Source organism: Trichoderma camerunense (assembly GCF_050948025.1).
Source record: "Trichoderma camerunense strain CBS 138272 chromosome Unknown V8C40scaffold_22, whole genome shotgun sequence".
Taxonomy (NCBI): domain Eukaryota; kingdom Fungi; phylum Ascomycota; class Sordariomycetes; order Hypocreales; family Hypocreaceae; genus Trichoderma; species Trichoderma camerunense.
The window spans coordinates 344,939-370,817 of NW_028145348.1; the positions used below are offsets into that span (position 1 = coordinate 344,939).

At 52.0% G+C, this 25,879-nt stretch overlaps 8 protein-coding genes across 8 annotated transcripts; 6 read left to right on the forward strand and 2 right to left on the reverse strand.

Moving 5' to 3' along the window:
• Window positions 1-38: 38 nt before the first annotated feature.
• V8C40DRAFT_256582 (general substrate transporter) lies at window positions 39-2,369 on the forward strand. Its single transcript, XM_083218300.1, has 3 exons — window positions 39-347; window positions 409-1,202; window positions 1,268-2,369. Exons 1-3 carry the CDS (start codon window positions 167-169, stop codon window positions 1,886-1,888), a joined length of 1,596 nt encoding a protein of 531 aa, XP_083068481.1. The 5' UTR covers window positions 39-166; the 3' UTR covers window positions 1,889-2,369.
• A 1,001-nt stretch (window positions 2,370-3,370) lies between these two features.
• V8C40DRAFT_118020 (actin interacting protein 3-domain-containing protein) lies at window positions 3,371-7,194 on the forward strand. Its single transcript, XM_083210890.1, has 2 exons — window positions 3,371-4,013; window positions 4,097-7,194. The coding sequence occupies exons 1-2, from the start codon at window positions 3,816-3,818 to the stop codon at window positions 6,938-6,940; spliced, it is 3,042 nt and encodes a 1,013-aa protein (XP_083068482.1). The 5' UTR covers window positions 3,371-3,815; the 3' UTR covers window positions 6,941-7,194.
• Window positions 7,195-7,559: 365 nt separating this feature from the next.
• V8C40DRAFT_256587 (Elongator subunit IKI3) lies at window positions 7,560-12,346 on the reverse strand. Its single transcript, XM_083218301.1, has 4 exons — window positions 11,909-12,346; window positions 10,024-11,753; window positions 9,622-9,964; window positions 7,560-9,555 (listed from the first exon to the last, which is right to left on the reverse strand). Exons 1-4 carry the CDS (start codon window positions 12,064-12,066, stop codon window positions 7,872-7,874), a joined length of 3,915 nt encoding a protein of 1,304 aa, XP_083068483.1. The 5' UTR covers window positions 12,067-12,346; the 3' UTR covers window positions 7,560-7,871.
• A 372-nt stretch (window positions 12,347-12,718) lies between these two features.
• V8C40DRAFT_118067 (DUF3984 domain-containing protein) lies at window positions 12,719-14,323 on the forward strand. Its single transcript, XM_083210891.1, has one exon. The coding sequence runs from the start codon at window positions 13,020-13,022 to the stop codon at window positions 14,103-14,105; it is 1,086 nt and encodes a 361-aa protein (XP_083068484.1). The 5' UTR covers window positions 12,719-13,019; the 3' UTR covers window positions 14,106-14,323.
• A 2,672-nt stretch (window positions 14,324-16,995) lies between these two features.
• V8C40DRAFT_118083 (uncharacterized protein) lies at window positions 16,996-18,763 on the forward strand. The gene has a single exon (XM_083210892.1). The coding sequence runs from the start codon at window positions 17,270-17,272 to the stop codon at window positions 18,260-18,262; it is 993 nt and encodes a 330-aa protein (XP_083068485.1). The 5' UTR covers window positions 16,996-17,269; the 3' UTR covers window positions 18,263-18,763.
• A 36-nt stretch (window positions 18,764-18,799) lies between these two features.
• Window positions 18,800-20,339, forward strand: V8C40DRAFT_256595 (uncharacterized protein). The gene is made up of 2 exons (XM_083218302.1): window positions 18,800-19,409; window positions 19,578-20,339. Exons 1-2 carry the CDS (start codon window positions 19,255-19,257, stop codon window positions 20,068-20,070), a joined length of 648 nt encoding a protein of 215 aa, XP_083068486.1. The 5' UTR covers window positions 18,800-19,254; the 3' UTR covers window positions 20,071-20,339.
• Window positions 20,340-20,359: 20 nt separating this feature from the next.
• On the reverse strand, window positions 20,360-22,212 carry V8C40DRAFT_118095 (uncharacterized protein). Its single transcript, XM_083210894.1, has 2 exons — window positions 22,151-22,212; window positions 20,360-22,052 (listed from the first exon to the last, which is right to left on the reverse strand). The coding sequence occupies exon 2, from the start codon at window positions 21,960-21,962 to the stop codon at window positions 20,610-20,612; it is 1,353 nt and encodes a 450-aa protein (XP_083068487.1). The 5' UTR covers window positions 21,963-22,052; window positions 22,151-22,212; the 3' UTR covers window positions 20,360-20,609.
• V8C40DRAFT_118090 (uncharacterized protein) lies at window positions 22,165-24,108 on the forward strand. Its single transcript, XM_083210893.1, has one exon. The coding sequence runs from the start codon at window positions 22,366-22,368 to the stop codon at window positions 23,449-23,451; it is 1,086 nt and encodes a 361-aa protein (XP_083068488.1). The 5' UTR covers window positions 22,165-22,365; the 3' UTR covers window positions 23,452-24,108.
• Window positions 24,109-25,879: the final 1,771 nt, after the last annotated feature.

Consider the following 25,879-nt stretch of genomic DNA (forward strand, 5'->3'; position numbering starts at 1 on the left):
TGGTGGGACGGGAAGCGTCACTGAGAACTAGTGCCGGGGTCACGCCGCCATTTCCATTTCGGAACTTGGAATCCGACTTGCTCCAAACAACTTCAACTTCAACTTGCCTCTTGAAGCTCATGGGCGCGACACAATCGCGGCACCAGCGTCGGAGTTTGCTATCGCAATGGATAGCTCCCAGGCGCCGCTGATTTCGAGCAACCGCCACGATGACGATGCGCCATACGATGCCGTTGACGACGAGCCTGGATCGAGAGCTTCCCCAGCGAAGGCGATCGACGGCCATCCTGGCCTGTTTGTTTTGATCTTGACCTTTGCTGCCGGCATAAGTGGACTCTTGTTTGGATGTGAGTATTTTTGGTCGTCTGTGAGTTACGGGAAGCTGCTGACGAGTCGAGTGTTCTCTAGATGATACTGGTGTCATATCTGCCACGCTCGTCTCGATTGGAAAGGCGCTGTCGGACCGAGATCTTACTTCGATGGACAAGTCGATCATTACGTCGTCGACCTCTTTGTTTGCGCTTCTCATATCGCCGTTCTCGTCCATCATTGCCGACCGGCTCGGCCGCAAACGAGTCATTCTATACGCCGATGTTTTGTTCATCGTCGGCGCAGTTCTGCAGGCTGTTAGTTCTACGGTGCCAGTCATGGTAGCCGGCCGCTGTATTATCGGCGCCGCAGTGGGAGCGGCAAGCTTCGTGGTGCCTCTATACATCGCTGAGATTGCGCCCTCCTCATACAGAGGCCGTCTGGTGACTATCAATGTGCTCTTCATCACGCTTGGGCAGATGGCAGCGTACATCATTGGCTGGGCGCTGTCTACATATGCGTCGAAAGAGACTGGGTGGCGGTGGATGGTGGGATTGGGTGCGCTACCGGCGGGTTTGCAGGGTGCTCTTGTGGCCTTCATGCCAGAGACACCGCGCTGGCTGGTAAAGGCTGGGAGATCCGATGATGCCAAACGTGTGATTCAAAAGGTCAATGGTGTGCAAGGACGATTCGATGGCACTGCAGATGCTATTATCAAGGAGATTGAGATTGAAGTCCGCGAAGAGGACGAGGCACGGCATCTTCAAGATCGCCAGGCATCGGGCCCTTGGAAGGGACTCGGTGTGTGGCGCGAGCTCTTGGGTGAGGGCAAGCATCGCCGAGCACTAGCTATTGCGTGTCTCCTACAGGGACTGCAGCAGCTGTGTGGTTTTGTAAGTGCTTCTTGAGCAACATGAGTTTACAATCTTCCTGTGACTAACTTGGAATGACTACCTAGAATTCGCTGATGTATTTCTCGGCCACCATATTCTCCATCATGGGGTTTGAGAGTCCTACACTCACGTCTCTCATCGTTGCGATTACTAACTTTGTCTTTACGCTTATTGCCCTGGGCCTCATCGACCGTATCGGCCGCCGACGGATCTTGTTATACTCAATCCCTTTTATGGCTTTAGGCCTGCTGTTAGCCGCAGCCGGTTTCTCATATTTATCTTTGGAACCGTCACCAGCCACTCGTGATGAGGATGCCACAACACCAGCAGGCGAAGGTGAGACCAGGTCGGCCGTCGTCGTCCTCGTCAGCATCATGATTTACGTGGCATCATATGCTCTGGGCCTAGGCAACGTGCCATGGATGCAGAGCGAGCTGTTCCCTTTGTCCGTACGTTCAGTGGGCAGTGGAGTCGCGACGGCAACCAACTGGGCAGCAAACTTTGCTGTTGGCTTGACATTTTTGCCGCTAATGGATGCATTGAGTCCGTCGTGGACGTTTGTTCTTTATGCGGCGGTCTGTGCCATTGGGTATGGCCTTGTTTGGCGGATATATCCCGAGACGGCCGGTTTGAGTCTGGAGGAGGCCACAGCGTTGCTAGACAATGGATGGGGCGTGCGACGATGACTGAGCGGTTGACTTGTTTTTGTAATTTAATTTCATCTGATAGAGCAAGGGACATAAAATCACGAACGCGGAATTAGAGTCAGTCTATTGCGTGATACATACGGAGTACCTACTTTTGCGGACTTTTCAGGGACCGCGTTGCCATGGTAGCTGTGTAAGAGTGTCTGGGATTGTGCAAGGTATCATGCAAGGTACCGCAGTCGGTGGCTGGAACCCTTCACCTGGGGGGGCTCAGCAGGGGAGCATTCTAGAAAGCTTCCAGATGGCGCGTTTGTCGAGTACGGTAAAGAGAGGGACACTTGCACATTGAATCAGTCGGATGCAACGGATGGATCGTGATAGATGCTAGTGAGAGACACGCGCAGATTGTGAAACTGGATGAATGTCACGCAAAGGGCACATGTACTACTAGGTAGACTAGACTGCCTGCTTACTGTCTTGGTACAATTTTACGTATGAGTATACTAATCTATTAAACTACGTGAAATGAGTCGGATTGATCTGTGCCGAGAAATGAGTGTCTATCGTCAATCTCAGATGAAGCACTACACAGAGACAATGTGGTAGATCTACAGTAAATCTACAAAGTAAGTAGACCAGGCTTGACAGGGCTATTATTAGCACTGAGGACACAAACTCGTATCTTGCAGTGACTATCCATCAACCACACTTTAAACTCATGGTGGGCTCCGTTGGGCAGCTATAAATAAAATCCACGGCCAGTCACATCGAAATGCTGCCCAACGTTATAGCGCACTTCAGCCACTAACAGCCTCCGGTTCCTGCGCTGGCGCTATTCGTTTTGATCTGCTGATGTGCAAGTTGCGCATGTCGTGCCCCCCGTCGATTGGCGGTGCATCAGGGCTGGCCAGTCACTGGGACGGGATAAAAGATAGGGGGTTGAAAGAGGAAAAAAAACCCTTGGAAGAAACCCAACGATAAAAAAAATTGTCGTGGTGTGTGCGTGTTTTATGTGGCTTCTTCCATCCGTCACAGCTGAAGAGTCCCTCAACGCTTCCATCTCATCTTGTTTCATCTCTATCTCCGAGAGAAACTCACTATAAGCTTCCCTATCTCAGCACCTACTGTAGCCAACTGCACTGTTTCTTTCCGATCTGCGGAACAGAGATAACGAACCCTTGACCTCTAGAACCTTGTCTGAGACACCTTTTTATTCTTAAATCAGCGGTACTTCGTATTCTCTCTCCTCAACGCAAACGGAGCTTTTATGAGCCTCCATCCATCGGACCCGAAGCTTCTCCGGGCTGTACCTTAGCAGACACTGGCAGAGGTAAAGGTACATGGCACGTGCAGTTCAGGTGGACGAACGGACTTGCGCTTACCACACACAGACCCCCTCTCGCTCTCTTCGCTCAACATACGAACCCAGCACACAAACCAGCCTCTCGCAGCGCCATTCCTTTTCTTCTGCTTCTCTTCTGTTGCCGTCTTTAGGGTTACCTCTCAGTCTCTGACTCTCAGAGTCCAGTCTTCCGCAATTCAGCCATCGCCACATCTGGCCTTTCGCTCCTGGCGCCGACTCTGTGTGTGCGCATCCCGAATACGGCCTCTTTGCTTCTGCCGTCTGCCTCTCGTTGGATGATGTGACGCTTGTTCGTTGTCGCACTTGACTATCGCTGTCTGTGTCTATAAATTGCTCGGGCAAAACAACTCAACGCCCAACGACCGACCTACTTTGCATCCCATCGGGCATATATCATTGCTCGTTCGTTCGCTTTCAGATCCGCCACACGACGCTTTCTTCGACCCGCTAGCCAGCCACCCGTTTGGCTCCCGCGATCACGGCCCGTCGAGCGAATATCAGGGGGAAGCCGATCTGACAAGAAACCACAACGCTATCCTGTCTTTGGAAGGGGCCAAAAGCGAAGAAGAAGAAGATTAGAAAGGTGATATAAGAAGCACAACGATGCAGCCGCAAGCTTCTGCAGCCCAGAGGGCGTATTCGCAGCGGCGATCCCCAGGCGCGATGGATCCTGGGCCTCCGCCCAACGTTTCGGTGCGAGCCATCTCTCCTGGCATCCCGCCCGGTAACCCCCAGCGGGCATCCAACGTTTCCATCAGATCCGCTCCGTCCAGCAGCGGTTCAAGAAGAACAACTCGCGAGGTATGTCATCCCTGGTTTGTCCTCTTTCTGGCGCCTGGGCGGCGCAAATCCAGCGGCGCGACTCGAGCTGACCGTGTGTGCAGGGTTCATCCGGATCGGGAAGCGGCTCCAACATGCCCTTATCGCAAATCGAAAAGAGTGTCACTCACCTCCTTGTAGCCACCAAGCAGCTGCTTGAGACACTGACACAGTGGTCGCGCGGCCAAGCAACCGATGCGCAAGTCTCCGACGTCTATGTGCGATTAGGCTATGAGTTCAACATGGCTTGCCGGGCCTTTACGGCCATCAACGTCGACACCTCCGACCTCGGTAACGTCCCCGATCTACTGCGAAGCATTCTCGAGGCCTGCCTGAGCCAAGAAGCGAGCGCCGAGAGCTTGGAGAAATATCTACCTAGGATTCGAGATATCATCATCAACCTGCTCCACGGTTTGAAGCGGAAACAGCAGAGATTACGCCAGAAGCAAGGGCGTGATAGGGATGGCTCCGCTGTACCCGAGAGAACCACCAGCGTTAGTACCGTCGGAAGCGGAAGCGGCCTGACCAATATGCTGGAAGATATGGACAACCACCGATCGAGTTCACATCGGCCAGGATCGGGTCCGCAGCAGAATGGTGGATCATCGCCCACGCGGCGCTTCAACGCTGATCGAGACCAATCTAGGGGTTCGGTCGCTTCAGAGGTGTCGTCTGCTTCCAGCACCACCATGCAGAACATTCCTGTTGTACCGCCCTACCCGACAGACGACTCATCTCTGCCCGCAGGGCCACCGGCACCAGAACTCAACATTGACGCTTTTCCACCGCCGCCTCCGCCACCACCGGATAAGACATCGAGTGCCCTGGCAGCGCTGCAAAAGGGTGGTGATTTGGAGAGAAGAGCGTCCCGAAGATATTCTCAGTACCAGATTTCAAAGCACCTTGGTGGATCCGGAAATGTCGTCCCTATGCTGCCCTCACAGACTGGGCCGACGCCGAACAGAGGAAGGAAAGAAGCGAGAGAATCTCTACGCGCCGTCCAGTCGCGCGAATCTGTTCGACACAGTCGGACCGCATCCCAGATCAAGGCCGGATCCACCTTCGACAACTCTCCTATTCGAGTACCTACTCGGGTAGAAGAGGAGGCTTTGCCTAATCAGCCATCGGTCGTTGTCGAAAGCCCATCCGTGCAAACTCCAGATGACAAGTATGCTCCCAGCGCAACTCTCTCCGGCCCTCTGAACGATTCCAATCCTTTCATGACTGAAGCTCCACGTCCGGGATCCAAGAAGGAACAGAAAACCAAGCTAGACGATGCCCCGACATCAACGCCTCACCCCGCCGAATCGAAGCCAAACGAGCCCTACTTCCAGGTTTCGCCTCCACCGACGCCGACAAAAGACCTGACACTCTTCCTCCAGTACAAGTCAAAGGTTAAGAAGATTGTTCTGCCCGAAGGCCGCGACGAACTTTCCATTGGGCGCCTGCAACTGGCATTCATCGAAAAGTTCTCATGGAACACGCAGCAAAATGGGACTGATTTACCTGAGATTTATATCCAGGATCCTGTCTCTGGTGTGCGACACGAGCTGGAAGATTTAAGCGACATCAAGGACCGAACTGTTCTGGTACTCAATGTGGAGCCGCTGGATGAAGTTAAACGGCACATTGATGAGGGCATGTTTGCGCTCACCAAGATTGTTCGAGAGGTGAAGCAGAATGTTGATGACCAAGCCGTCACTCTCCAGCGGGTGTCGGATCGTCAACAGGAGGCGGCCAAGGAGATGGCCCAGATTGTCTTGGAGCAGGCCCAACAGATGCCCGTGCCAGCTGCAGACGGAACAAAGACGCTCTTGGGAGCCGGCCGAAAGCTCGACAGTGGCCAGATGGGAGAAATACAAAGTCTGCGGCGCGACCTCGCTGTTCTCCGACAAACCTACTCAACTTTCCAGTCTGAGATTCAGACTTCCATGTCCACTCTTCGCACCAAGGCCGCCAATGTCAAGTCTGTGGCTGCCAAGGCCGCGATCCCTAGCATGGACGGAGATGCCGGTTACGCCTATGTTTCCAACGGCCGGAAACAACTTAACGCTGACTCCGACCGATTGGTCGCCAAGGTTGACGATCTCCAAGATTTGATAGAAGATTTGCGAAAGGATGTTGTGCACCGTGGTGTCCGACCGCTACCTCGACAACTTGAAGGCGTTGCTAAGGATGTTACAAATCTTTCCAAGGAGCTGAAGGCAATGGAAGACTACATGCACAAGGAGAAGCCAATCTGGACCAAGATTTGGGAGAAGGAGCTTGAAGACGTCTGCCAAGGTCGTGATGAGCTGCGCATTATGGAGGAGCTGCTTATCGATCTGCGCGACGACTTGGAGAAGGCATCGGAGACCTTTACACTCGTTGAGCAGGCTACAAAGGAGCAGATGAAGGACAGTGGAACGGGTCACAGTGCTAGTACTGCCCGTACTTTTTCCAAAGGCTTGAACAACCTTGGCAACAGTCTCAACCAGAACGCTGCCAAGGAGGATATGCTGGGCGAAGTTCGGGCTCTACAACCCAATCACCAGGACCGTCTAGAGGCAATCGAGCGCGCCGAGAAACTCCGACAGAAGGAGTTGAAGAATCGTAACGACAATGCACTTCATCGCGAGATTCACGCCTTTGTTGCTGAAGGCAAGCTGAAGAAGTCTGGAGGTTTCGAAGAAGTTGAGCGCGCCCGAATTGCCAAAGACGAGAAGATTCGACGTGAGGTTTGGGAGCGGATGAACGGCTATGTTGCTGGAGACGACGAAGAGGAAGAAGAAGAGGAAGAGGAGGAAGAGGAGGAGGGCGAAGAAGAAGGAGAAGAAGTTGCAGAGGAGGAAGCCAACGAAGGCGGCAACGGAAGCCAGCCTGGTTCGCCCAAGAAGACGGATGCCGCCACGGCAGCCAATGAATCGTAATGAGACATTGTTACGAATCCTTGCGATAAACAGAGGAAGGGAAAGGGGTTGTATGCTCTCTTTTTGCCGGAGCAATTTTCCTTTCGACCACTTGAGTGGCTTTGTACATGAACAACTTGAACGTCGCCCTTCTTTTCAATTTCACCACTCTCCGGCTCTTACCCCTTTCCTCGATCCCCCTTTCTTTTCTTTTCTTAATGTTGATTGATATGAGGGAATCCAGTTAGACGATTGGACAAAGATATCTGTCATTATCATGACGTCTCCTTTTATTTTTTTCTGGGAGTATGTTGCTACATATTCCGCCTTTGGATTATTCCCTCTACTTCGCTACTGTTGATCGGGCTGGTCTGGTCTATCCTGTTTATTTCACTTTTTTTTTGTATGAGATTGATGGTAAAGAAAGTATATGTGTTACTTTTTTGTGGTGGAAGAGGGAAGGAGGATTTTCATTGATGGATGAACTGATTGACTAATTAGCTTGTGATTGAATTCATAGCGGAGGCGAATGACGGATTCTGCTTTTTTATCTATATCTTTTTTTATTTATTATTATATTAGTTGGTTTTATTGTTTTTTAGTCTTTTGTGTTGCATGTAGGTTGGATTTTTTTTTCGTTGTAGATTGGAAGAGATTGGGGGCTCCCCTTTGTGTTTTTGCTGAGATATGGCGGAGTGTGTTGGTTTTTCGTGGAGGAGATATTTAAATCAAGAATATATACGCAAGACTGAGCTGAGCCCATTGTTCAAGAAATGTATTTGTTGATGTAGTCATAGAGCGAGTGATGTTTCCAAGAAGTAAATTTACTCGAATTGAATCGTTGAATAGCAAACAACAGATAGACTTCCCTCTTTTATCGACGAAGAGTAAATTTACTCGAAATTCCCTTTAGAGCCATACATTTGATAATGATAATAAAAATAACTCCAAATCATCCCAACAATGCTAGTTTCTTCATCCCTGATATCACCGGTGGCTCCATCTTCTTGCCCTGCTCTTGTATGAACTCCTGGAACACGCCCTCACCACCCGTAGCTTTCCACTCATTCGCAGCAGTAGCTTGTTGTTGGTCCTGCTGCTGCTGCTGCTGCTCGGCCGACACGGCAAACACTTCTCTCACAGAAGCCTCACACGCCTCCGTGACATCTGCCATGAGCGTCTCCGCCGCGCGAGCTCGTTCTGCCATACCTCTCCTCACGAGAGCAAACACCAACCTCTCGACGTCGGACTTGGACGCCTCCACACGCTCGACTAGTCGTCTCACGCTGTTGACAAGATATTCCTCCTCGTAAACAGTGCCCTTTCGCCCTCGAGCACGCTTCTTCTCCTCTCGCCTTCGGTTCTTGCTGGTAGCTCTGCTGACGCCCGTGCCGGCAGTACCAACACTACCTGCCTTGCCAGTATATCGCGTGAACAAACTCGCCGAAGTGCTAACGCGCGAACTTGCTGCAATGGAGACATCATCAGGGATGTCCATCCCACCAGCACGCTCACCCTCGTAAAAGGCAAGAGGATCTTCAGCAGCTTTGAGTCTCAGTTCAGCAACGCGAGGGACCTGTGCGCGGAGTTGAGCTTTGCAGTCGGCCAAAAACTCCGTAGTTCGACCTAGCGCCTCAGCGAGCCCGACATCAATGGCAGACTCGAGCAGGTCGGGACGTGAATTCTGAATGACGAGGCGGATAGCTTCGGCGAAATGGTAGCCGCGGCAGAGACACTTGACAGCCATCTCGAGCGAGGCAAGGTAATCGAGATGAATAGTGGCGGCAGAGGAAAAGTCCTTTGCCTCCCAGAGAGCATCTGCAAGAGCGGTGGCAAGTTCGGCTTTGTTGTCTGCGGAGAGGGGGGGATCTTGTTGGTAGGCAGTGAAGAGACATTCTTGCCAGCATGTGGCACCGGCTGAGCGGTAGCAGCTGGTGGCTTTGGCATAGTTCTTGATTGATTCATATGCCAGGCCTGCTTCCCGGTATTGAGACTTAGACTCTAGATAGATGGCATAGATTTCGGTCAGAGTCTTTAAGCGCGGTGGGTCGTATCGGTAGAGTTTTAGTGAATCTTGGTAGAGGTCGTGCTTGCTAGTGTAGTTGCACAGCTCATCGAATGCATCCAGAGCTTGGAGATGACCCAAAGCCTTTTGTCGGCGAGCGAGATGATCGTCAATCTCAAACTTGCGACGAAGCTCGGAAAGTACGTGGAGGTTCTGGATGAAGGGGAGATATTCTCTTGGGTCTCGCTGAGACTGCTGCGCAACGAGCAAAGCAAGATCAAGATTGTACAGGCCTAGGGCGTTCTCATACACCCGGTTGACATCTACCAGGAAGCAAATGTGCTCCACTGCCTTTTCGGCAAGCTTTTCATCTTCTTGCATGAGTTCAGCAACGAGTGTCAGTCCGTCATCCATAGCAGGAGGGACCTTGCAGACGTGAGCGGAGATGATATTTTGGAGATGAGTCGCTTTGTGGGATTGAAGAGCCTTGAGAACTGCGTCACAAATGGCATTGACCTTGGAGCCGTGAGGCTTTTGTGAAGGCAAAGTTTCAGGGGCTGCATTGATGCCGTAGGGCTGGGCTTTTGTCCGCTTGGTGTCCTGATACATGGTCTGGGTGACATCTTCCTCCCTGTGAAATAAAGTCAGTGATTGGGGGTAAAGAGCATTTTTATTAGAAGGTCTCGGTTATCCGTACCTGAGCGATGAGAGGAAGAGATCGATGTAGGAAACCTCCTTTAGTTGGTCCAAGAAGAGTCCAACGCAGGAGAGGAACTGCTCAGGCTTGTGGTCATACAGAATGTTCATATCGACTCGCTGTGACCGGCAGTATGAAAAGGCTCGAGCGTAGTTCTTTTCCTCAATGAGGCTTCTGATGCCAGCAACTACCATGGCTCGGGGGAAGATGGTCTCCAGGTTGCCTCGTGGCATCTGGAACACGATGCTCATGTTGGTTGGCATTGCAGTAACCAGACGGGAACCACGCTCCACGCTGCGACATCGCTCATCCTTTTCGGGATCATCCCCAGGAACCTCCAAATCTAGACCAAGTTAGCACGATGTCAGTTGTTTTATATATCTCGCGGAATCTGAAATTTACCTTCAACGTCTGCCACCAAATGCACATACTTGACGAAGTGGTTGCTAGTGGTGAAGATGAGATGATTTGGCGTAACAATAAAGGATGTGCAGTTCTTGGCCAGCAGTCTAGAGTTTGCAAAGATGTGGCCCGATCTTGAAAGACCAAAAGCCATCTCAACGTCATCATGCTTGCTGACTTCGAACCACGGAAGCTGTGTCGTGAATTGAATGGGAAGAAGGTCATCGCCAGAAGTAGACAGCCTATACAATTTGCCATACTGGTCTTGGCCGTAGCTTTCCACGGTAGAATCATCGTCCCGTGTTGCGGTGGCTGCCAGGGTCAGGCTGCTGTCCAGCATGCTAATCTCAGCAGAATTTCCTTCGCCAGTAGATACAACCAGCTGCAGATGGCCCAGGTCATCTTGGTAGCCCATACAACGCAGGCTGTTGTCGGACACCCAGCAAATTCTCAGGGGCATGTGGTGCTCTGGCATATTAGGGGTATCGAAGGGTAGCTTGAGCCTTTCCACTGGCCTAGTAGATCTTCCGTTCTTCAAGGGCAGTTCGTAGAGATCCACGCCTTTCTGATGCAGAACTGCGAATGAGGAGTTTTGGTGTCCAAATGCTACATCAACAACAGAGGACTCCGCCCTGACCTCAAACAGGGCCATTGGAGGAGGCACGTTGGCAGTGCGGAAGGGGGTAATCTTGACAGTCTCGCCATCGATGACAGCAACTACGCCGTTATCGTTGGGCAGCCGGCATGAACCCCGAGACGTGTGGAAGATTTGCTCAGCCAGGATGAGGCTCCCGGAGGATGCTGCTGCAAACCAAAGGGCCTTTTCTGAGTGCCATGCTAGGCAGGCAAATCCTGGCTCCATGGCAATTTCTTGCTTGAGATACCAGTGGTAGTTGCCCATGGTCCATAGCTGGATGGTATCCGTGAGAATGACTGCCAAGACTGTCGAATCTGAGTTCCACTCGAGTCGGATGCGGGCGTCACTAGCATCCAAAGCCGTCCCGTTCGGCGATCGCAGAGTGAACTGTCCATGCCGTAGGCCGTTGCGCTCAAAAAAGACAACATCAACTCGATCCGACAAGCGCTGAATACCAGCAATGAGATTGCCAGATGGTCTCCAGCTCAGAGCACTTTCAAACCCATCGACGGGCTCGCTAGCGCTGTCGAGCTCTCCCTCACGTGAATACACCCTGATTACTCGTCGAAAGCCCTCTTGGACCGAGTTGATGGCCACAAACGCGCCATCCCCGCGCCAGCTAATAGATACCGCCCCGTCCTCGTTGGTGCTCGGAAGGCCCTGGTCGACTTTCTCAGGAATCGTGGGATCTCGGAGGGCCTTTGCGCCACGGCCCTGGAATTGCGTTTCCTTCTTACCCCAACCAACAGAGACGTGCTTTGACGCCTTGAGATCCTCCTCTGTCATGGTGATTTCGGCAACGGGGTCGAAAGCGCCTCCCATGAGGACAACAGTGTCGGCCTTAGTAACCACGGCAAGCAGCTCCTCGTCCGGGGACCATCGTGCGGCCGCAATTCCGGCATCAATAGATCCCATAATCTCAATGTGAACATGGCCGGTCGAAAGATCCTCCCTAACTGTAATGATATCACCGCCTTCGAGAACGAGACATGTTGTACCACTGCCACTGAGGTGGTGGATATTGACGATGCGGTCGACGAGGAGATCGGGGTTGGGACTGGGCGCATCCCATCGAGTGAGCACACGACGGTTTCTTTGGGAATCTACATGTCAGCATTCTTTCTCTTTGTTCTACACAGCCGCAAAGACGGTAATTTTGTGAAGAGAGAGAAATCGCAGGAGAAAGAAAAATTGTGCCCCGCCCCCGCCTCAGTCGCAAAACACAAACACGAAGCAGCAAAAACGCACATGGAATCAGCGTCCGACAATCTGACCAGCTCAATCGTCGGGTTCTCGGCAGTCGGCCCGATAGTGCACACAATCTCGTCATTCTCGGGATCCCAGCAGGCGGCGGTGATGTCGGGATGCCGCCATCTCCCGAATCGAAGGTTGCGAAGGTTGCGCATCGTGAAGAAGCGGCTTGGAGGGGCTCAGCGCATGAGCGGGAGAGAAAAAGCGAAGGCCCTTGTCGATGGGCTGATCGATGGAACGGGTGGGAAAATCGGGTGACTGGCCTCGTATGGTCGTTTTGTTTGGTTCCCTGCTCCAAGGGTGTATTGTATTGTATTGCCCTTTTGAAGCCGAGCGTCGTGGATGTTGAGGCTATGGGATTTATGTTGTTTGGCCGTAGAAAAATAATTTTGGATATTTTTTTTCCTCCACCAAGGCTGGATGCACAGCGATGACTCGCAGCCTGAAGCCGTAATTTTTGCGGCAGATCGGCGCTAGCAAGGGCCGACGTTGATTAACGTTTTTTAACACTGAAGTGAGCACAGTGCATGCGGAGTAATTATGCTCTTTCATTGTTATCATTATTGGTACATGAATTGATGCATTATGATCTATGAGATAATCAGTGTAATCCTGTAGTAAACCATCGGAAGCAAAATACAGGTTTGGCAAGGTATTGATTGACAAGTGCATGCGGGAATCTGTCGGCAAATGTTCCATGGCGTTGAGGCTGCATGCATTGCAACCCCCCGGCTTCATCACCGCCTGTAAATCAGCCCTTTGCAGCGTCATCAGCGGCCTACAGTGCGCTGTTGCCATTGGCCTCCAGCGGCAGATGACGGCACTCGGGCGAATCACGGGCAGCCTCCAACCTCGGGAATCAAGTTCTGGTCCTGCACGTTGGAAGCTAAATCATATCAACCGTCTTCTTCCGCCTCCTCCCTTCAATATTTGCTCTGCTCCCTTGTTGTCCCCTCTCCCAAATGCAATTCATTGGCACTTCATCTTTACATGTGCTGTTGAATCTCTGAGCATAACGAATTGATTGCAGCACTCGCAGCTGGCAGCGTTTGATTCCCAGCATCTCGTCAAGCCGTCACTCGGCGGTCAAACTCCACCACCATCCACCATGGACGTCTCATACGTTCCTCATGCCGAACGCGTTCGCCGCAAGAATCGATCTTCCACCAATGTCAACCATCTCTCCCTAGCTCCTCTGACGACGAAGCTTCCCATCGACGATGACGAAGCCATTGTCGACGCCGCTGTGCCTCTGTCGCGACCGAGCACCTCATATCTGCAGGGCAAGTCTGCTCCCACCACGCCTCGGCTTCTAGCTAGCTCCGCAACCAAGCCTCGGTCACGATCGAGGTCGCAAAACCGGACACCATCCGCCTCGGGCGCCCCAATCACAAAGAGCAAGTCGTCGTCGCATCTCACCCATGCGGCGAAAAAGTCTGCGACCGGCACATCGACGCCCCGCCGCCGACACGACGAGGGAACTGACGGCGATTGGCTGCTGAGGACAGGTGCATTGATGACTTTTGAGGCGAGAGAATTCAAAGGCCAGTCGTGGCTTGTCTCGCGGCAGAGCTCGACGAGCCTCACGGGAATTCGAAGCATCGAAGACGTGGCGTTTGAGGATGAGCTGGCTCGGGAAAGAGAGATGACGAGCCTGCTTACAAGCAGGCGTGGCAGTCTAGCCGACGATGACATGTCCATTTCTGTCATTGGTAGTAAAATACACAGCCGGTCTCACAGCATTCACGGCAGCCGGAGTCAACTCATGACGCCTGTCGAGCGACTCATCGACGACGGCTCATACTTTCCCAACCAAGAGTCGCTTGCCGGGCCCGATTTCATCGACCTCGACGAAAGACTAGAGGAGCTGGAGCGAGACACGGTAGAGGACGCCGAGGCTGCAGTCAAGAGGCTGATGCGGCGAGGCACGGGGGCCAAGGCCGGGTGGATGACGAGCTTCATGGGATGGAATCTCTTCTCGGTGGACGAGCACGAGGAGGAGACAGATGAGGAGTCAGATTATGACGAGTCGCTGGCGAATTCGCGATCACAGGAGGACCGGAGCGCTTGGCTTCAGCGTCACGTCGAAGGTCCTTTGGACCCGGAGGACTTTGTGCCGCCTCCAACGACCGACGAGGGAAGCTGGAGCGATGCGGCATGGCTGCTCAGCGTAGCATCAAAGGTGATCTTTTGAGAATGGAGCACGCGGGCATCTATCTCCGGCAGCAGTAGTAATGAGTTTCTATCTTCAAAGCCGGCCTCATGAGCTTGTCATTCCATATTCTTTTTTTCTTCTTTCTCTCTTTATTCTTTCAATTTAGTGTATTAATAGCAGTGGTGGTTTTTCCCCAGACGAATCGATCGATCGATCGAGCTGCAAGTGGATACAAGCTCTTTTACAGACGGAAACCGAGGCAGTGCATGGCCATCTAAGCCCATATAATCAATGTCATGTCTGCTTAGGTACAACAAAGCTGTGTAGTATCCCATTTCAACCACTCATTCTCCATAGAGCACACGATACACTTTGTACATTGAATTAATGCACAACGCACATCATTGCATAAAGCACATCCCGACCCAGGACAATCTCCACCGCATGTCTAGCTTTAGGCACGGCTCGCCTATCTCCCTAGCACTGCTGTACTATCTCCCATCCAGCTCAGCTTGTTCGGATTGAGAAACGGGCAATACAAGACCCCGGCCTCGGTTCCGACGGTTGGGACCTTGTCCATGCCGCGTCCTCACGGGAAGACTTTACGGGAAGACTTTGAATGAGACACACTCGTGCTAAGCTGTACGAGTACAAGCAATTTCCAGCGCCGCGGGACTTTGAATTCCCCCGCAGAGGCCTCATTGGGCAGAGGCACAGGCACCATGTCTTGTCTCGATGGACGAAGGGATGTGAATGAGTCCTAAACCCAGAGAAAAGGGACCCTGTTGGCGTCTATCCATTGCATACTTGTACATGTGAATCCCACTCCGGATGGGCTCCCATGACGCCTAACAGGAGCGGCATCATGTATGTATGAGATGTAATGCTATGTCATGTCATGTCATGCCATGTCATGTATGTACAGGTAAGGTATGCACTCAAAACGCTTCACAAAGCAAGTTTATTCCAGTTTCACGGCGCCCAAGGCATTGGGTACGAGTGGCCCCCCGATGGTGATGCTCCACGGTATTAGCCATGCATTCGCCGTTGCCGCTAGCTCTCACAGCCCATGCAAGCCACCCAATAACGAGCCGGCAAAGGGAGAGAAAAAGGGCTGGAGAGAGACACTGAAGAGGGGAGGGGGAACTCGGGCTGCAAAGCCGGGGCAGGGTTGGTTGATATTTCGATGCTACTCTGGAGTTTTTGGCGGAGATTGGGCTGCTCAGCTCTTTTTTCACCCCCTCTTTCAGCTTCATCACCGTGACCTATTTTGCACCTTTTTTCTTTGGGTATTTAAATTTTTATTTTTATTTTTTGGTCTTCTTCTTTGTTGGTCTTGATGGGCACAGCCTGACTCCAATTTGAAAACTACTGCAGCTAAATAAGGCGTGTGATGAATCGTGCAAGTCTCGTCTACCCACGTAGCGCTGCATCAACAAGAAGGCGTATCAAATATACAGCACCACTCACTCACTCACATGCAGCATGTGCTGTGCTGTGCATTCCTTTTTCTAACCCAAGAATTCAACCCTTGCATTTGACTCACCGCGGGCTGCTTTTTAACTCCGAGTACCCTTGTTCTCCCTTACAGCTGAGGCGAGAGTCCAAAAAAGAAAAGAGATGAAAAATGATTTGGAAGGTGAGAAAAAAAGCAAAGAGCTTGAGCATAGCATACCTAGGTAGGTATGCAGACCAGGATGTGTGTGTATGTGTTGTTTTGGTGCAGCATCAAAGATTGGACGGAATATTTACAAAAACATCGGGCCATGATAATCGACCCATTTTGCGGCTCTTACGATTTATTCCTTGAATGTTTTTTTCTTTGCTTTTTTCAACAGTTTACCTTTGCTTTTTATGCTATATTCAGCCTATCCAATCAGCTCCGCTGCCGCTGTTGGTCTCCCGCACCTCTAAACCATGATGGCTCGCTTAAGCCTGCGACCTAGACATGTATCACAATTATTGTTTTATTTTTGCTTTTTTCCCATCTACCTTACCATCTTTTATACCGTTTTTAATACTCGTAACATGTAGGTTCTAAGGGGGGGTCACGCAACCCAAGGCCAAGGATGCGGTGAAGCTTTTACTGTAATCGCCCTCTCTTCAAAGCTGAGCTCGGGTCGTGCGTGCCATGATCCCCCATGACTTGCGATGGCAAATTTACATGCATGTCCATGTCCACCTTTTACACGTATGTCTCCCCCGTCTCCATCAAGTGGATATCAATCGTCGGGCCACTCGTACTGGTAAAAAAACAAAGCATCAAATCAAGTCCATCCAAAGCATTGACTTCGTGGAGCCCCCCCAATGAATATGATGCAAGGTTCAACTTCCCAGCGCGCCAACCACATGCAATATAGTCTCGCTTCAGCATCACCCATGGATGGACCAATTCGGCACTACTTGGAGCTTGCAATCTTGCTTTTTTATCCCGCCTTGATTCGCCTCTTTTTAGACCCCCCCAAGGCTGCAGCCAAAAAATGGTCAATGCCCTCCCGAAATCTCTTGTGACAAGTGACCAGCGGGATGTGGCTGGTCTGGTCTCATTGCTCCAGACAGACCGAGACCTGCAAGTATAAGCATAAAAACGGCCCTCCCAGACCAATGTTTCGTAGTGCGTACATGCGCCTGTACATGAACATGCATATGCAAGCATCAAATCAAAAAAGTGTAGTGATGCCGGTATTGGACCTCCCGGTGCCGCGGGTCGTTGGTCTTGCACAAGCTTCGTGTCTTGTCTTAGGCTTCTCGATCTGTATCGCCGATTTGCCTTTCCCTTGACTTCTCCTCTTACACTCTCTTGCTTCCCTCTTTGCTGTTTTGTAAAAGAGTCGCCTCTAATACTCACACATTTCCATCCTACGTCTCCATCTATTACATCTACTCCGTATATAGGGGCTATAGCTCTTGGTGGTTTCAATTTGTCCTCACGCAATCATTTGCTACTTCCTGTCAGGACGTGGTCTTCGTCAATCTTCTTCCATCAGTTTCATCTCGCTCTCCTCCAGATCTTCTATTCCAGCTTAGTCGTCGAAACGAGTCTCGCCAAAGTAAAGAATCGAAAAGAAAAAAAGTCTTGATGCCCGCCAAGTCAACATTAACATGCTGTTGACACCGGCAGAGCGTCGCCCAAACCGCACATCTACATCTCAGCCACTCGCTTCTCCCGCCTCTCCTCCGCCCCGAATCAGAATCATCGACAAATGGCCATGTCAGACAACCTCGTGTCGCAGGGCCGCGTCCACGACGAGCTGACGCACATCGTCATGTACGTCTTCTTCAGCCTGGCCCTCTACAACGTCGGCGAACTCGTCTGCCACATCGCCGTCACCTTCAAGCGCTTCCGCGGCCTCTACTGCTGGAGCTTCCTGGTGGCCACCTGCGGCATCGCCCTCAACGCCGTGGGATTCCTGCTCCGCAGCATGGGCACCTCGCTGTCGTTGTCGACGTACGTCTACTCCGCGCTGGGCATCGTCGGTTGGGCGGCCATGGTCACGGGTCAGTCACTCGTGCTGTACTCGCGGCTGCACATTATCCTGCCTCGCGAAGGGCTGATTCGTGGCATTCTCATCATGATCATCGTCAATTCCATCTGGCTGCTGGTGCCCACTACGGTGCTGCTGTTTCTCTGCAACTCGCCAAGCGCGGCGCAATACCAGGTGCCGTACTTCATCTTTGAGAGGATCGGGTTGACCGTCTTCTTCGTCCAAGAGGTCATCATCTCGGTGCTGTACATCCACGAGACGTACAAGATCCTGCGCAGCTACAGGGGGCTCGTGACGGGCGCAAACCGGACCACCATGGTGCATCTCATCCTCATCAACTTCGTCATCATCGCCCTCGACGTCAGCATCTTGATCTTGCAGTACACCAACCACTACGACCTCCAGACGGCGTGGAAGCCATTCGTCTACAGCATCAAGCTGAAGATGGAGTTCAGCGTCCTGAACCGCCTCGTTGAGCTCTCTCAGTACATGCGCCGCAACAGGGGCCTCGCCCTCATCGACACTCCGGCCGTTGGCAGCACGGCACTGCCGTTGGGCACAGTTGCCGCTGATGACGGTCGCATCATTGCGAGGAGGAGGAGCATCATTCCCGACGAATCTGCCTTTTCGACGGTTACGTCAAGCGTTGGGCTGAAAGCACCGCCAAGTCGGCCTGAGCCGTCCATTTCGGTATCACGGCTGCAAGTATAACGATGGCCAGCAGCGACTGTTCTTGCGGTGAGCAGGGTACAGGCACATGTGCATAAGAAAAGGTGCCAGGGTTGGGATTGTATTGGCTTTCGGACATTGTTGCAAGTTTTTGTACATTTTTCTTTTTTAATTATTTTTGGTACATGGCAGGGATATCATTCATGGGTACGGGTTGGGAGTTTTCAGGAGGAGGAACATGTCGTTTAAGTAATGCATGTACACACGGATGGAGTCTGGGGCATGTCGTGACACCCGACGACAGCAACAACGGCGTTTGTTTGATGGCTGGATCTTGATATCCATCGCGTTTGGAGGCTTTTGATACTTTTAGCAGCAATTGAATTAGTGCTGCTCCATTTTACTCCGTATAACTAGGCTGTCGCTGTGGATCCCGGATCTCGCCACCCGATCTTGACATGTCCGGCCGATTTGGTTGATCTTGGACGAGACAGGATACACACAATGGAAGTACATATAGAGATGGCATTCATGAGATTAGAATCGTTAAAATATCCATTCCCATCAAAGAGCCATCATCACGGCATTTGTCACCAATGCAATCAATAAACTCCCCGCTAATCATGCCGCATCAAATGTCATTCCATCTTGACCTCAGCTCAGCCCAGCTGACGACGCCCACGCGCCACACAAACCGAGGTTCAACATTCCCCCCTCAACACCACAGACAAAGGGCTTGATTACATAGATGGTGGCTTTTTTATAATGGAGATATTTTATTATCTCGTCAGCAAACATGTGCGATACCCCGAAAAAACGAAAACGAGCTTAGCCTCCCGTCTTGGCTCCAGCACTTCTCGCCACGCCACGCACGCAGCTCCCGAGCTCCCGGTTCCGTGGGGTCATTGCTGTCGAAGTTTAATTCTCGTTTCCCTCTATATGTCATATGTTCTCAATCCCGGCTCTTCCTCTTTCTACCTCTTCTCTTCCTTTTACTTTCAAATCATTTCTATCTCGTATTGGATCATTTTTCAATGAATGCTGTGAACAGCGACAAGTTCGTGCCGAGGAGAGCCGGAGCTCCGTCGCCTCCGCCTCCGCTTCTTCCTCCCCGGCCTCGCGATGTCGGCCGTCTCCTCCGGGACGACAGTAATATCGATCTCCCGCCTTCATACGAGGCGTCCACCCTGTAAATCCCCCAGTCTCTTAGCTATCTCAGCGTTGCACAACATGTGTATTTTATTCGATAAAAGAAACGAGAGAGACACACACAGAAAGCGTATCTGTTCGCCTCCGCAGCATAGAAATGTTGAAGACTGACATGGCCTCCTAAACCCCCTTCGCCCCCCAAAAACAGCCGCAGACCAAGCGACGCACACATCCGCGTCGCCGTCCGCTCCTCCCAACACGCCTCCAACAGCAACTCCTCCCTACCATCCCTCATCGCCGGCCGCGACGGCCGCACCAGCATCAACACCACAGGCTACCTCCTCACGACCCCCATGAGCGCCAACCTCGACCGCTACGACCACTGGGGCCAGAGTCACCCCGCCGACGGCTCCGGTTGCTTCTGCTCCTACTCCGAGGGGTGCTGCTACTCGAGCCGCGGCGGCGTTGTGTGCTCTGATCGCGACGGCTGCTGCTGGGGGGATCGCGGCGGGTTCTTCTGCAGCGACCGTGAGGGGTGCTGCTGCTCCGATACGAACGGGTGCTGCTTCTCGAACGACAAGGGGGCGTGTTGCTCGGATGGCAGATCTTGCTGCTTCTCGAGGTTCGATATGGAAGATTCCCAGAGGGGAGTTCCGACGATGACGGTTGAGACCAGTTCGGTGAGGTATAGTCCAAGGTAACCGGAGATGTGTGTTTTTGCTGTATTTTTATCTGTACCATTATATGTGTTGGCGTTTGGGCTGTCTGTTGATGTTGGGATTTGTACTTGTATATGCATCGATATTGGTATCGGCGTCTGGTTTATATAGCAGTCTAGGCCATGGCGTTATGAGCAAACGTCGGGATGTTTATGTATGTAAGCTCGAGGACTATTTTCATCAGCTCTTCAGATACTTGTAGAGTTATCCATGAACCATCAAAATTGACATCCATCAGCAGACTTCGAGAATTGATGGGCCTCGTCGTACTAGAAAAGAGAAAGAAACGTGGGGAGTAAAATAAAAGTAAAAATGTGTTTCCATTCCGCTGTATAGGTAAGTAAATTTGAATCATGTTGTTAGAAAAGTCCATCGCTTCCCAAATCCCGCTAAAGTTTCGTATATCATACATCAACGCTATCTGTCTGTCTGTGTGTTCATCAACTCATTCTCAACATCCAATTATATATAGTAAAAAAGAAAAAGAAAGGATAAAGAGAAAAGTATTCAAAAAATGCCCTTTACCAAGCAGACTGCGTCGAGCCCAGCATCAACTGCCGCTGGTAAAACCGGCCTCCGGTAAACGCCGTATAAATGTCGTCCACTCTCTGTTCCAGGTTCTTGTCCGTCCGGATCGCCTTCTCCACCCGCCTCATGCGAGCCCGGCTCAGCATCACGCCCCGCGGCCGGCGCTCCTCGAAGGCGTACCAGCAGTGTCGCAGCTCGTGGCCCTTGAGGTTACAGGCGGGACACAGCGGCGACTCCGAGTCTTTGACAGAGGCTGCGTCGTTGATGGCCACGTCCGCTTCTGACCCGGAAAATTCAAGATCGCGAATCTCTCGGTACACCTCTAGAAACGTCCACAGGCGGTCCTCTTCGCCCGGCGAAGTAGCATCTAGCTCCACCACTTCTTTTTCGTCCGAAGGTTCTGCTTGTATGCGTCCAGAAGATGTCACGTCAGTGCTGCTTCTAATATCGCTCGGAGCTGCTGCTTCCTGTAGGTTGTTGGCGTTGGTGTTGCTGCTGCTGTTGCTGCTACTGCTGCTACTGCACTTGTGCGTCTTTTTAAAAGCAATGGCCTCCTCGGCCTCCGTCTTCCACTCGATGGCGGCAAGGTCCAGCCTGTCAGCCCCCATCATAAACTTGTCAAACAGTGGCGGCGAAAAGGGCAGGATGCAGTCGGCCAGATCACGCAGCCAGGTGCCGCAGTGCGTCTCCGGAAAGTTGAGCTTGTGGCATCTCGTTACGGCGCTGTACCACTCATGAGCCCAATCCGCCTCGTTGTTGTCAAGGTCAAAGCGCTCCAGCACGCCGTTGTAGTGGCTCCGCTCAATCTCGATGCGCTGGCGGTACGTCGGGGCCGTCGTTGCCTTCAGGATCGCTATCCACTCGCGCAGTGACTGCTTCTCGTCAAGCAGTTCTGCCTTGGCCGGGACGATGGTACGTAGGATCAGCGCCTTGGTCTTGTCGACCATTTCGTTCTGGCGGTCATACTCCTGCTTCTTAGAGTAGTAGATCTTGTTCTGGTTATGGTAGAGGCCAAACTCGTCCTTGGTGAGCTCCGACACGTCTCTGGCATGAGGATTGAACTGCTGCACCTGAGGCGGGATTGGGCACGCACGCAAGTCGTCAACCGCCTTGTCGGACCACATGTACCGCCAGATGAAGACGTCGACATAGGGCTGGATGTCGCGCCGCCACTCGTCCCAGTCGCGATACCACTTGAGCACCTTGGGCTCATGGTCCAGATCGTCCAGCAGCGTCGAGTCGTCGTCGCCCGTGTGTCTCCATATGTCGGGATGAGGGTGAGGGTGAGGGTGAGGATGGGGTTGAAGGGGGGGTTGAGGGTGCGCAGGCGCGGTCGATTCCATCATGAACTAGATGCTTTGTCGTCCGTCCTCTTTTCCTTTTCCCACGTCCTTCTCCCAAGAGTAGAATTGTAGCAACGGGGATCAGCGCAGCGCCTGTGTTGGGTTAGGCGTCAAAGCGAAGAGCGGGAGAAAAAGGCTGATCCATCCATAGGATAGGATGAGCCAAACAGATCGCTGAGCCGTCCTCGTACCTGTGTACAGTACACTGGTCTAATTGCATTATCGGCATGTCGAAGATCCACCTGCATGAGCCGAATCAGACGATGCTATGCTGGCTGATGCGTGCTTTATGAAGCGAGGAAAAACAGGAAAAGATCAAGGTGAGACTGCGACAAAAACGTGGTTCCACATGGCAGCGACAACACCATAGACTGGCAAGTGTAAGTGCAAGTGTGCTGTCTCTGCCATGGCCAAAGTCCAGGTCGGCTTCGGAGCACGTATCCCGAAGTACTGCGTGACTCCCACCATCGCCGCTTACCCGGCAGCCCAGAGGGCCAGGAGGAGTGCTTATACTTGTACGAGTACACACTACATGTACAGATGCAGATGCAACATCCCCCGCTCGCATATTCCTCGAGACCATATTAGGAGCACCGCTACTATTACTACAAACTTGAACAGAAGTGTCAGTGCTATGCAGCAAACAGACGCCGAGTGGAGCAGAGAGGCCCTGGACGAAGCTATTGGCAGCGGGTCTCTCGACCGTGTGCTTCATTGGATCGGTACAACACCGAGCAATAGCGCAGCAGCAGAAGATGCTGACCGGGTCTCATCAACAAAGGCTCGCGATATCCTCATTGCTCGCGCTCAAGATCCATTAGTTATCCAAGGCATCAGCTCGGTCCTATCCAAGCCCGTCAAGTCCAGTGATGACTTCTACACTGCCTGTGCTGCTCTTGACAGCATCCTTAGCGACCTTCCCCCTGCAACATTGCGACTCTACAGGTCCGGCATAGAGGCTCTAGCTACCAATACCGCATACAGTCCTCCAGGGGTTTCCCTGCCGTCTTTGACAAGCCGGGCAAAAGATGTAAGCAAGTTCATCGACTTCCCCGAGTTGACTTGGGCCCCGGAGCACAAGATGGACTACATGGCAGAGCGAAGTCTTTCGGAGAGAGTCCACACGGCGCAGCAGATGGAGCCCCATGCCAGGGACCTACTCGGCTGGCTTGCCGACTACAACTGGCCGCCTTACTCGGGCTGTGCGAAGCAGCTTGCTCGCTTTCCCGAAGTGGCAGTTGACCCGATCAAGGAGATTATCGAAGACTACCGAGATGATGATCCAGAGTGGCTGCTGCATCTTCTGGATTTTGTAAAAGAGAGTGTGCCTATCGGGGTGCTGTGGGAAAAGCTGGAGCCTGAGCTATCGTCACTGTCCAGCATCGAGGCAGATGAAGAAGATGACGAAGAGAATCGTGATCTTGCTGAAACCGCCAAAAGTATGCTTGGACAGCTAAATGAATGGAAAAGGGAACAAAGTGGTAACAAATAACGCCTCGATCCAATACGATCAAGAGCCGTTAAAGAAGGTCTTTGCTCCAGATAATCTGCTGCTGTTTCATAGACATTCGCAACTCCATCTTACCTATGCGTATATGCTTTCCACCTCTCGCCAGCCATTAGAGATAAAGTGTAGTAACAATAACTTACACCATGCTTTCGTTAGGTTTAATTAGAAAGATTTGCGAGCAGACACATGGCTTTTATCTGCGTTTCCGCTATGATGAAAGTCCCGACGAAAGACCCGATGAAATTACCGAGCTTCTCTTTACTTACAAGGCCTTAGCATCGATCTCCACCCAACGCATGGCGAGTTGTCCGTGCCCTGAATATGACCGCCTAAAGATCCTATTGTGTTGTATTTCTTTCTAATAACAAGCATTAGGATCAATAGCCTAGCTAGGGCTGCGTTTTTACGGTTGGCAAAGTGTTTTGAACCGTTCGCAACTGAGTTGCTTAGTAGCGGTGGCATGCAGGAGACATGTAAGTATGTAAGGCTTACTACATGCGGTGAAGAACAAGAAATGCAAAACACTTGGGGCAACTATTGGATTGCAATGTTGTCCCTACGAGAGGGCAGTTGACAGAAATGTAGCTTTTGCCCGGTGACATGCGGATTCATTATAAGTCTGGCAAAACGGCTTCTTTGGGCTGGATACGACTAGGCGTTGAAGCATGAAGCCTCCTTTAAGCTTAAACACTGAAAGCTACTAAGGTCTCCTATTTTAACCGCGGTGAGAGCCAACAGACACTGGAAGCTGCATCGTGCTCCAGTTGCCAGGCTTGCGCCCCTCGTGGAGATGGCGATTTCATTTCTTGACTAAAGGGTGCATGTGTTCTGCTGGCTGCCATGGACCACCCTCTGGCTTCCCTCCCTTTTCGTATCAGAGCGGTCAGTGGAGGGTTGCCTGGCCAGATTGGGTCATCATGCGTTGGTCATCCTGAGTGATACGATTCCAAAGGATTCCCTAGTCGTTGCTCATCGGCGCTGGCCGGCCCTACCATATCAAAGCCGACTCAAGTCAGCTGCCTGGCGGGCTACTTCGCGCGACTCCCGCCATCCTTGCTTCGCCAGCGCCAGTCCTTCGCCCTGCGCCGCGGGTTGCCAACGTGAGACCCGGCCACTGTGCTCTCTGATGCCACAACATCATAACTGAGTCGCTAAACAACGTCCATGTCACTTGGTGGTCAAGAGGCGTGTGCTGGGGGCTGCCGATCATCACCGCGTTGAGCACAACTACACGGCGATGAAAGTCTAGAACACTGATAGACAGAAATGAACGGCATGCCAAGCCGGATACTGGCTTCAAGGATATTTCGTTAAGCAGTTGCGGACGTTGTTTCGCCCCGTTGACGACGCCACGGCGGTTGGGATGCGCCTCCTCGCGCAGGATTGCCGCTCCCTCCTCAAAAGGCGGCTTTGGTTGATTGATTGTCTGAGCCCGAGGTTTCCCAGCATGCTCATGTCGTGTCCATGGCCACAACGTGACGCTTCCAGCGGCCCTCGTAGGGCCTAGCGGTTTTGCTTGGGCGCAAACTGTGGGCTATTGCGTGAGCCGTGGATCTTCGGACTCTCGGAGCTGGGCTGTTTTAACCCCCTCCAGGAGAACGGCATAATAAGGGGGTTTCGCTACCAGAAGATTGCATATACACGCACTTCGTGCTAAGCAGCATTTGGCTCAGCTGCTGGTGCTACCCCCGTAACTTTTCTCGACCGGCGTCGGCTAGGATCTGGCAATCCAATGGCATCTTGATGGACGTCGGAAGTTTAGCAAGGACCAAGGCGGCTCCTACATACGAGTACAAGCATCCGTGGTTGAGGTGGGAGTCACGAGCCCCGCTAGTGTGGGAAGCTTGATGTGGGCAGCTGGGATGGCTTACAGGCGGTAGTACCGGTACAAAGTCTGGAGGTCTCTGGCGATGGGTAAAGTGGTGTGTACATTTCTTTTTCCTAAGCACCTGGGCACCTTACGTGAGTGAACCCCTAATATTCATGTTATCCAGGTATTCATATATGAGCATGTGCGGAGATAATAGCCTGTGATTCTAGAATCCCCTGAAAGAAGCTCAAATGGCTAGTTCGCTTCTAAGATCAAGGTAGAGAACAGTATTCAGTACAAGTACTTACAGGTTGCCGGGCTTGGCTCCGTTGCGCAAAGTGCTTATAACTGGGCTGGAACCTTGCGGTATGATTTCCTCTGCAGCTATTTTGCTTACTGTACCAACACATCAGTGGACCACAGATACTACCTCAGGTTTGTAAATTCAATGCTGATCCATGTACAGTTGCACCAGATATCATGGAGTGCGTCTTGGATGCACCATCAGGCATAATTGGATGCCCGCAAAGATGTTGAGTCGGGTATCACTGTAGCAGCATTACCCATATGGGGTACAGGTACCTTGAAACAGAGCGCGGA